The sequence below is a fragment of the Fopius arisanus genome, unplaced genomic scaffold (assembly GCF_000806365.1).
Source record: "Fopius arisanus strain USDA-PBARC FA_bdor unplaced genomic scaffold, ASM80636v1 scaffold00001, whole genome shotgun sequence".
NCBI classification, from domain to species: Eukaryota; Metazoa; Arthropoda; class Insecta; order Hymenoptera; family Braconidae; genus Fopius; species Fopius arisanus.
This window is the reverse complement of record NW_011887740.1, coordinates 3,397,847-3,410,044: the sequence shown is the minus strand read 5'-3', so window position 1 is coordinate 3,410,044 and position 12,198 is coordinate 3,397,847. Positions and strand designations below refer to the sequence as shown.

General features: G+C 38.6%; 1 protein-coding gene across 2 annotated transcripts in view; it reads right to left on the bottom strand.

The window, feature by feature from the left end:
- Window positions 1-12,198, bottom strand: part of mam (mastermind) — a 52,385-nt gene that overhangs the window by 4,431 nt on the left and 35,756 nt on the right. For both annotated transcript variants that reach the window (XM_011298892.1, XM_011298902.1), the window contains exon 3: window positions 1,268-1,621. In XM_011298892.1, the coding sequence (XP_011297194.1) occupies window positions 1,268-1,621 (354 nt within the window). The remainder of the gene's footprint in view (window positions 1-1,267; window positions 1,622-12,198) is intronic.

Genomic DNA, 12,198 nt, shown 5'->3' with positions numbered 1-12,198 from the left:
GGATTATAATAACATTTCAAGTTGCTGAGAAAAGGTATACAGAGGGCCGAAGGAGGAGGGGATCGGTGGCATTGAACCGTCTGATATCGCTACTTCCTGCAGGAAGTTTACGCACCCGCCGTCCTCTCAATCGCTCTCGATGTGAAAAGAGGTTTTCATTCATTGTATCAGCGACCACTTCCCCTTCGTACTGGCGTTAACCGACCTCCTCTCCTTAGTTATAACTCCGCGTTTCTTTTCACTTGAATGGAACAAAAGTTGCCAAGATAGAGGCCATGAAGACCTGTTGCGTATTACGCGTATTTTATTCTTTTAATTTTCTCTTCAATGCACATGTACTGAAATTTATCAGCTAATTTATCCCGACGTTCCAGTCAAAATTACCCCTTTTTTACAGACTTTTTACTGACTCATCCCGTTTTTTCGGGTTATTGCAGCCTGAGGGTGAATTTTCCTTTAAACTTTATTTCGCAGTTTACGTACAGGATAGATACGATAAGGGATAATTTATATTCACTTGCATTTTGTATAAGGAAGTATTTTTAATTAGCCCGCTTTACGTGGGAATGTATATTTTTCAATGAACATTTGATTTTTTTTCAAAATATCCATTCGTTATTATATACATTACATATACTTTTCCAATCATAGATTGTGTGGGAAAAACCAAGACGCCAGAAAAATTTGAAAAAAAAAATCATGAATATTCCGCGCCGCACAAATTACATTTCGCAGAGGATATTATCTGGCTTCGACATCCGCTGTTGGTGGATGGATAATTGAAATCATCCAAGCCATTGGATTTTTTTATACTGAGATCGACTCATAGTAAAATTCGGTGTACAAAAAAAGTAGTGAACCACCCAAATGGGGTTAAATTTTAATAGAAAAAAAAACTTCGATGAAAAAAACTGTTCCGAAAAAAGTGGCGACTCTCTAAAACTGCGAAATATGCAACAAAACTCAACCTCTCCATGAAATTGATTAATCTCGTTATACCACTTCCATATAAAATTCAATAATCTTTTCTCTGAACGTTAAAATTGTTGGTATATTCCAAAGGTACGATGACCCCGTCCGAAGTCGCGATTCCTCGTGTTGAAAACAAAATTCTCCCCCGCAATTAAAACGAAGATAATTTAACCGCGATAAATAATTGCCATGAAAATATGTACTCTTCCATACGTTGATTGAATCAGTGGTAAAATGTTAAAATTCCTTCTCCCAGTACATGCCCCTAATCATTATAATTACATATCCAACTTACATGCTGTTGTTGAGCCCGGAGCATTTGCTGTTGCTGCTGCTGCTGCTGAAGCAACTTGGCGTGCTGATGCTGATCAACTTGTCCCGGTGGCACTTGCTGGGGATGACCCCGTCCAGTTGGCGCACCCTGAGCCCCCTGAGGAACACCACCCCCACCCGTTCCTCGTTGTCTCAGACTCTGTTGTGTGAAATTAATTGTCTGCGACTGCGATACAGAGCAGTATGTGTCATTTTGGCCATTTGGCCCAGTTTGATTTTGACTCTGCTGCTGATTGAAGTACATCCCCTGCTGTGCAGCCACAGATACCCCTGGCTTTAGATCACCAGTCAACTGCATGTGCTGACCAGCTGATACCTGATTCAATAGAAAATTTCTCATTTAATCCAAATGCTGAATTTTTACATATTTAATCGTCAGGAGAAATGAAATGTAAATTTTCTCATTCGATACATTAATTCGAATAAATTAATTATTGATCGTACCCCTGAATTTTCGGTGGGAAAAATTATGAAGAAACATTTCCCAAATTTTATCACAATTCTAAACATAATAAGACCGGATATTCGTTCTTATTCAATGAATAAATGAATACGTAATGATCAAATTCAATATACATAAATTATCAGCCGATCACAGACACGCGGCGCACCCCTTTTTTAGTTAAATTAAATAACACAATGTTTCATGAATTTAATTACTGTGCATGGAATTTACCTGCATTTTGTTACTAAAATGAGGCACTAATTTCTTAGCCTATTCATCAATTAGTGATAGAAAATTTTGAAAATGAAGGTAACAATTCGATGAAATTTTCAATTTCGAAAAAATTCAATAAAATTCAATGCTGCAATCGAGGAATCGTTGATCAAGCGATTTACTCGCACAAATTAATGTGAAGATAGTCATCGGTGTATTGATTATTTGGATTTTGCAATGGTGGACTTAATGACATACTGGTATGGTAACTTGGAGCATTTCTGGTAAATCACTCGAAATATCAAACGGTCAAACGACAAGAGCGTTAACGTAAATTCTTGGTATTTTCATCGCTGCCATGCCAATTCGATATCCGCACTGGTGAAGGCAGGCCATTGTAACAGTAGAGTGCTACTCGGGAATTTCAGCGTTATTAACATAAATACGTAGAGAGGTAATCCACCGGGCGAATAGCGGGCACGTCTACCCGTTTGCACGTCAAGTCTCTCGTGATTATATTGTGGCTAATATTCGCGATGCTGCAATCGTTAATCACAACGGTTTTACAACAGTGGCAGTGTACACTTACGTGATGAACGAAATATTGTAAAAAAAAAAAAAACGTTCTCGTGGAGAACAAAGCAAACAGATTGAAACACAAAAAACTTTCATTTCTATTAATAAAGAAGTGATTGCAAAATTACGATTGCCAGTGAAAAAACGAATTGGGGTTTTGCGTGATATTTTTTTATCGGCGGGAATAAAAATAGAATGATATTTTTGATAATTTTTTGTGCGTTCAGGGGACAAGAGATTAATAATTGCACTGTGCAAAAATTTTTGTTTCAATTTTCTGACGTTTCCGTGAGTTTCGCGATTGAAAAATCAAATACTCTATTGTTGTATGTGGAAATTTGAAGTTGATTTACAGAAAAGATTATTTTCCGGCAGTGGTATAATATAGTTTTCTTTGACTATTGGTACTGTGGGATAAGTCCCAATTGGCCAATTAACAAAAACAATGAAGAATGAAATATCACCTGAGCGTTAGGCGGAGGTGAAGTAGATATAGTTGGGCCCCCAAGTGGCCAAAGAGTTGAGGAGAGCAACGAGAGGAGTAAAGTCTCGCGCGAGACTTCGCGGCCGCTGACCTCTCCACCCCCACCCTATGTACTCGATATACATAGGGAGGAGGAAGGCAAGTGTCCGGCAATTCAACTCCTAACCTTTCAAATCGCCTCATCCTCAGTGCAAGTATAATGGACCTCTCAGCTCTGATTTCCCAGGGATACGAAATCCCTCAGCACCCGAATAAACCAAAATTAACTATAATCTGCATAATTAAAGGGGGAGAAAAAAAAAACAAGAAAATGCAGGAAATGCCCGTTGGTTAAGCACAAGCGGAGTTATAAATCCATCTAATCCCTGAAAATGAGTACGAGTTGGAGTCCATCCTCTTCTGTACCGACGAAACAACGGTGCAGTCATGGCTGGTCTTATACTCATTTCCAGGGGACTGTACATTATATACAGGCTGCAAAGAGCCCGTGAAACCTCGTGACGATATGACAGGGACAACGAGCGAGAAAGGAAGGACATGTTATAGAGATTGCATAGCCACCGCCTTCGTCGGCATAAAATGTACACCAACCATGGGTACATGGGTTACATCGACTTGTGTACGTGTCCTCCGGCATTCACGAGTTTCAAATTCTTTCGGTTACTTTGTTTAAATCCACAAGATCCCTCAGTCCTGAATAAAAAATGCTGTTGCCATCCCCAGAAATGGAATGAGATAAGTGGAATTGAAAGTTTTTCTCAATGCCGGATTCATCTCGTCAACTGTCGAATCAAGATGAAAAAATTGAACTATTTTAAAGTACGTATTAGTTCCGATGAAAAATATGTTTTGACACTTCTACCTGACAGTAATTATCGCTCTCACTCAAATCCAATTAAATTATCCCGGCACTTCATTTGCCTCGGGTTCAAGACAGAAATCAAGTCTCATTTGGCGAAAATCAAAATTGTCAGCAGATGAGGCATTTCAGAGAATTATGATCAGTAGCCGACGAATTGACTTGAATCCGATGAAAAAATGGACTTCGCCAGGTTGTTCCACTTTGGGAATATTGAATTATCTCTCTTGAAGACTTGGTGACTGATTTTAGACGGCGAGTTGATTATTCCAGATTTTTTTCTCCTAATCATTGCAATAGGGCGATGTATTCCTGGGAACTGTAGGTATTACGGAAAATCTTTGACGTGGGTATTAATGGACGAATGCATGCCGTCGATGTTCTCCAAACGTCGAGGCATATACAGGCAAATGCGAAAGGAAAAGAGGGGAAGGGGTGGGAAAGGGGGTGAAAGGGGGAGAGGAAAAGCGGGCAAAGAGTGGCTGCCGGCTGTGGCTCCCCGATATCGATTTCCGATAGTGGCATTTAGTGTTCTGTATATTCTGTCTGCCTCCATACGTGTCTGATACGCGAACGTATACTATCCAGTGTGATGGGCGAAACGGTGAATAGAGCACACAGCAAATTGCGTTCTAGATGGTTCCGAGGAACGAGTGAATCTCGAGGAATGATTGGATGATTCAGGGGGATGCGGTAGTTCGGGATGATTGAGGGCTCAGGTGCTAGATCGATGGAAAAATTCGGTGGTATTAGCTTTGGTCCAGTTGTCGTTGATGTCTTGACTTGTTCATAGACTAATCTCTTGTTCATCGTTGATGTTCAGATCCACTGCAATATTATCGGGTATTTATCGAGTGTTGCTTTGCAGTATGTGCATCGAGTTTGACAGTAGCTAAATATCGGTACTTGCCGGAGGGATTTTCGGCCAGATTGCACGCACATGTTAAGCAGGCTGACCTGAGGGAAATACTCAATTAATTTTCAAGCACACCAGGCATTCCGGGAATTATTCCTTTCATTTGAATGTCGGTCAGTGCGAGGTAAGATTTGGTATTTCATCGTCGCCTTTTTTTTCACGGTAATATGGGTGTCACGGTTTTTTGAGGTTTCCTCGATTGTCGCAGGCTGAGATTCTGTGGAAGGACAGGAAAATTGAATTGATTCGAAAGTTCAATTCAATTCAATTCAATTCAATTCAATTCGATTCTGAATAAAATGTTTAGTTTTAGTTAATTGGAATTTTAATCTCGGAATTCCCTGAAATGAAATCTCTAATGAGAAATCCTGAAAACTGAATGGAAATTTTTTGAAAAGTGTACGATTTATGGGTAACTATAGAAGGTAGTTAGATATCTTCAAGTAGAGCGTGCGCACCAGTTTTCCATCTTCTTACCATACAAAAATGTAAAATAAATAGATACCTAGAAAACATTTTCCCCTCCGTCAGTTTCATGAGCAGGCGTGTCCGTGAGGAGGGGAACTATCAAAGATTCAGATGTCAACGAAAGATGAAGGTGGAAAATTTTCTCGGCTAAATTCAACACAAAAGCCGAGTGTACAACCACCGACACATGATGGGAGAAAAGGGAGGAGAGCGCCTTTGGAAACTGGGGCAAGTTTGCACATTGGTCTTTCGTGCCAGAGGCCTGGAGCGAAAGAGACTCGGGTCGATGGTCCGGCATTCATAATCGCCGCTACTTCACTGCACTTCTCGTGTGTTATATATCTGTATGTAGGTGCGGCTTTTATGGGCGTAGTTCTCCGGCTTTTTTTCGTTTTCTCTGGTTTTCAATTTTTCTGAAACCCTATCTGGAAATCTCCAACTAGACGTTTCTCATCACCGTGAAAAAATGAGTCGACATCGGGAGATCCAGCTGAATGAGGCAGAAGAACCTCAAGGGTCGATCCATACAAAAGCATCAGTGTCGCATGCTAACTAATGGAGAACCGGCAGTGTTTGAAAGACGGCAGGATTTGATTAATGAGAAGTTTACCGAGAGTCCGCAGCCATTGTTTTGGCTAATTACCGGGTGCAAGTACATCGGGAAACTCTGATGGAAAATGACGGCTACTTCATCGAATTTCCAGGTCGATGTAGGCACTTCCCCCTCCAAATCTGGGGGCTCTAGCCAAACTTTGGTTGTGAAATTTCTGGTACACTCCATGAAAATTTCTAGTTGTAAATTCCTACAGTCTTCCAAGCAGAAAAATCATAAAATAATAAAAAAAGAATATTGGTATATTGACGGAAACTTGTAGCCAGCAAAAATTCGGGGTGATTGACAATTACCTACCAAATATGATTAAAAAAAAATATAAAAAATATTATAATGCTTTTTTTTTGCTCTTGTAATGTTTCGAAATAATGTGTGTTTTGTCGATACATTTTTAGCTGTAATATTTTGAATTAATATTTTGAGTGGTGTTATTTGGATGGGCAACCACTGAAATATTCCTATCTATCGCTAGCTGAAGTGTACATAGGTAATCGGAATGAATCCTCGCAATTCCAATTAGTAAAAGGCATTTGGATAGCGGGTGAACGACTAGATACTAACGATATATGGGTTTGTGCATCGAGAAATCGATCAGCTAGGTTCCTGCCGAGGACTGGGCTGTTGGGTGCCTCAAGTTTATGCACCAGGAGCTATCCTCTCCATTCCCCCTTGGGCCAGAGTTCGAAGTAATCGAATTCGGAATACCAAACGGAATATCAAAGAGGAGTCAAAGTTAATTCTTGATTTTCTCCATGAAATAAAATGATTTTCGCAGTATGACTGCAAGATTCCCGGGGTAGGGGACAGTGTCGCTGAATTCACCTAAGGATGAACGTCAGTTTTATTTACGAACAGCTATTCCTTTGGATTTTCTCCAGTTAGTGAATTCATGGCGACTCCAGGAGTTGAATATCGACTGGTGGAAACTGCAAGAGATGCAGCCCCTGTGTAACACGATCTAATCTCATGGCATGCTCATTCCTTCCAACTCCATTTTTCCTGGCCTCTTTCATAAAATACGAATGACACGTGAAATACGAGACTGCTGGTTGTCCTCAGAGGCGAGGTATCATTCGAGGAAATAAGTTCTGATGCGGCTCAACACAACGTTTGCAGATTAACATATGAGGGAGCTTACGTCAGAGTTTGACGGATATTAGACGTGGGAGGAGGGAAAACGGGATATCATCGAGAGCATCTTCATTGGCGTCACGCCTTGCTGGAAGTTATGGAGAATCCATGAGCACTTAAACCACTTTAAAAAATATATTGAAGAATATCTTCCACTGGTCCAACTCTACTGAGATAAATCATTAAAAATTTCCACCAGTACTAATCGAACTTTCCAAATATTAAAGATTTTTTATAAATTGTTTCAATTAACGGAAATGGGATTTCATCTTCTCAGCTTGTCTCTTGTCTGTGAAATTGTGAAATAAGAGATCCGGCATTGAGATTATCAGAGTGGTAGATAGCGATTGGCAAAATGAGAAATTGTCGAAAAATGGGACCGGAGTGAGTGTTAATTTAACCACTTCCGGTGACCTGGAAAAAAACCCAGGACAGCATGGGCTTTTATGAGACTATCTTATCAAGCATGGGTGGGGTTCTGTACGAGTCATCAGGGAATTCTCATGGTGAAACACATTACACCAAGACTTTCTCGGTTATGCTCTATGAACCAAAATACATGCGAAATTCATGAATAAAAAGACACGCGAGATGAAACTGCGACAGGCTCGACCTCAAGGCGAAACGACATGTAATGGTGAAAATGTGCTACGTTTGTCAGTAACTAGCAGTTCCAAGAATCCTTGGGAGTTAGCGTTCCCTTGGCTCTTCGACGTTTATAAGACACCAGTGAAAAATCACCAGCCGGTGGATGAGAGAGTGTGAGATTTCTGTCTCAGTCGATTAACTTTTTCGCCAAGCAGAGACAAAAAAAAAAATACAATTGACTTGATTCTTCGTACACACTCTTAAAAATTTTTTTCTAAGCTTCCAGGACTGAATCTTTCAGGACATTTTTTTCTTCAACATCCAGTGAAATTTCAGGGACGCTCAGAGAGAATAGATCGGCATTAAATAACAATCGGAAGATAATATTAATATTATATACGATTATTATATTATTTAATAGCCCTCATATTAAAAGAGCAATGAGTTTCTCATGTGCTTTCGACTTCAATTAATTAATTTGGCGTTAATCAAATGATCGGTCCTAGAGGTACGATTAGGTATCATGACGCAAAAAACGATAAATATTGGGTTTTAGTGGATAGGCTTGCAAAAAAATGTCGAAGCTAGAGAATTCAACGTCTTGATGATGATATATAACAGATGGCTTTCGCGATGCACATATCATCGTGCCTGAGTATTTTCGAATACCCCCGGCGTGTTTATCTGGCCTGAATCAAGTATATAGTTGTGTTATGAGTTCCAGAAGGCAAAACCCCACTCGATAACTTCCACGAAACGATTCGTAGAGTTGTTAGGCTTGAAGTAACTTTGCATCATGTTATCTTAAATGTCCGGATTTCTAATGTCGGCTTTGCGAATAATTTTGGGGACTGGGATGTTTGAGGAATTCCGTTCAGGTTGATGGAAACTAATAGCGCAGAACGGAAATACGTTCAAGGGTAGCACTTGGGTGACAAAATAAAATGTCGGTTAAGAATGTCGGGTTGCTCGGTGGCAACACCTACAACCTCGCATCTTGTAAAGGCCAACAGAAAGATTCTTATTCTCAAGGATATACAAGTACTTTGGAAATTTTTTTTCACGCTGAAATCGCTCTCTACATTTGTATTGCACATTTGCTTCTTCATTCTGAAGCGCTGGGCAACGTCTTGCAAATCTTACGATAAATGAAACGCCACTTTTCCAGGAAAGTTCATTAAATAATTACTATTACTGCAATTTCGAAAGATCACTGGGGAATTTTTCCGTAGTTTAAGGCTGCGGAGAGTGGCAGAAAATCTGAATTCATCAGAGATGATTCTTGCAGTTAATTCAAGAAATAAGTCTCTTGGAGATTTTGCTAAGCTCTAAAGTCTAAACAAAATTTCTGATAATTCAATTACTTTGCATAAATGAATGGAAAATAATAGAATTTAGAGAAAAAAATATTCTCGATAGTAAATAAAAATTGCAATTAAATTTCAATTGGAACTGTTGACTATATTTCTCATTCGCGTAGAAAATTCCGAGATAATTAGGAATGATAATTGATTTCTTAATAAAAGCTCGAATGCCGAGATTTATAGTGAAAATTCAGTTTTGAATACAAATGATTCCGATAGCTCGCAGTTACGTACAATAAACCTTCGATCCATTAAATTAGTCATTGGTCCAGGATAAGACACCTGAACGAGATAATTGCAGGTGAATACATAAGAAAAGAGAATAAAAAAGGCGTGTAAGTGTGAGAGCTGAGTGTCGCGTACCGATGTCACGGTCGAGCTAAAATTAACTCCTCACAGGATTGCCATACGAAGTAGAGAGGGAGAGGGCATTTAGCATACGTACATCGAGACAGAGCAGAGCAATACTTGAACAATTGGAAGACGTCATGTCTTTGAGCACTCGACAAGGATAAAAAATCAGGGAGAACAATGCTGTGCGGGGAGGTGTAAACAGGTGGAATATTTTCGATATTTTTTGTCAATTATTTTTCTGCTAAAGCAATACTACAGCTAATCGTTCCCATTATCTCTCAATAAATTGGAATAATGTAGAAATAATAAAAATAAATAGTTAATTATCAATTTTAGAAAATACAAATTCAATTTTTTCTATAAAGATAAAATTTCATTGGTGGGATGATTTTTTTTTGGCCTCAGATAGTAGTTTTATCAAAAATTAGATAATGCTCTGAATCACCTGATTCGACAACGATTACCTCAACGTTAAATTTTCCTGAATAAATCATGGTATGAGAGAATTAGTTGTGTTAGGGAAAATGGGAAATTACGGATTTGAGGAATTGGGGAGTGTAGAGGAGTGAAAAAATGGGTGAGATGAATTTTGGGGTTGGACTGTACGCAGGCCAACGTCGGGGCGATGTAGGTTACAAAGAGAGGGACATGGATATTGATTTGAGCGCGGTATGTACTGGCATTGTGGAATGTGCCTTATACATTATGCTCAGACGCACGTGCACAACGACACAACGCACTCCGTCAGGCCTTCATCAGCTGTATATACAGATCTATGGAGCGACACATTTGCCTCAAAGTGTAAGCAATGTGAATATAATGGCACTCGACGAGTAAGGTGTCGCGTACCGATTTGTATGTCTTTGTTTTTTTTTTTTTTGTATTTTCTCTAGGTGAAACTCACTGGGGAATTCTTCATGCATTAAATTGCTGGGGATAACAACTGCAACTTTTCAGCGGACTCATTTGCATTGAATTTATTCAATTTTTTTCTTTGTTGGAGAGGCGCGGATGGATATTGAGCTGTTGTTGAGAGATTCAACTTCGGTTACGGATATTCCACTTCAATTGTTTTCAACAATTTTATTTTTATTTTTTTTATCTCATGAAATCCTGAATGAAAAAATTATTTCGGTTATTTGCTGTTTTTTTTATTTGTTTCATTTTGAAAATTTCTGATCTAAAGCCTTTTTTTAGTGTCGAATCTTGAGAGAATGTTTACTTCGTCTTTCAGTGGGTATTGCTCGATGTTTTATTTTTTTATAAAATCGTATTCAAATTTGAGGGTGATTGTACGGAATTTTAATACTCATCAACAGCTGATTCGTAAAGGATTTAAACGAATTTCGATGTGGAATAACTCGTTGATTTCGCAGATATTTCTATCAAATTTTTGATTGTCATTTCACCTCCGATTCTCCATGCACCAGAATATTTTTTTGCGCAAGTCTAGATTGTCTGTAAAACAATCTATGAGAATAAAAATAATTTAACGTAAAATAGATTTTTGCCAGTGTTGATTAAAATGTAAAAGCCAATCAATCGCACTGGAAAATTCTTTTCTTTTATCACTCAAATTTAATTAAATATTTGAGTTTCAAAAAAATATTGGCTTGAATTTTCGACGATACATGGAGTGATGGGATTTAAAAACTGATGGAGAGGATAAGCCCATGAATTGGGATATTCGGAAATTATCCCTCGGAGTGCTTCAACAACAGTTGTATAATTCTGTCATCAACGGTTGATGATTGGATGATGAAACCGGTGATCCGATGTTATACTAAAAAATCAGTGCGGGTCACGTTGCACGAGAGATCAGTGGTAAAAGCACACACAGTCTATCGAATCACGTTTCCTCATGTGAACTGTACGTGAAAATTGAGAGGGCAGGTGCTTTTTGATAAATCACAATTGTTGGTAATATGGTTGGGCACGTATACTCGACACGTACCATCATCATTGCACATGCATTCCGTCATCGGAAATCAGATCATAAACAATGCTTCACTGTGCAAATGAATAATGGAAAATATACAGAGATAAATTAAGGGGAGACTACCATACGTTTTCAAAGTCGCGATTTATTTGAATGAGATGCTTAAAAAGGGAAAAATAGTGTGAAGGGGTCAAGCAGTAAATTTCCACTTGTTCCAACAAACGAAATTACGTGAAATAATTGCCAGGAGCGCAAATTGAATGGCAGACACGTGTTCTGAAGATGACACTATAATTTTTCTCGTTTTTCTCTCAATATTGCATACAAATATGACAATCCATTTTTTTCTAGGAAATTGTATGAAATTTCCTAGAAAACCCAGGAAAAATCTATGAGTGCTATGTGAATGGGATGAAAATAAAAATTTAGAGAACTTGAGTGAATTTTCAATGGAACATCAATAATCAGGAGAAGAATGATACGAAGTCTTACTTTTTCCCTGAATAATTCATTCGAATTTCAATTACATTCCGAAGAAGATTCCATCGATAACATTGAAGTACACTTTTTTTTTTACAGAATGTTTTAAAACTTCAATGGAAGTTAAATGCGACGAAAATTTTCGGGATTGAGTCCGAAATGAATGAAAAGGGAGAAAATTTAATTTAATGACTCAGACGAGAAGGACGAGTGGATGAGAATGTCGACCCGATTGTTCCCTTTTATCTCTGAAAAAGTTCTTTGGACATTTTTATTGTCATTGAGATGAGGGAGGGCATAAAATTATCATTGTTACGAGCTTGGGAAAATGGAGCTTTTGCCCTATTCCCGGTAACAAGTCGAGATATTTGAATATTTTGTCAATTAAGCGCACTACTTTGCATAGGTGACACTGGGGTTAGCGACCGGTTGTAGGTACACAGGACAAAGTCAATCTCTTCAG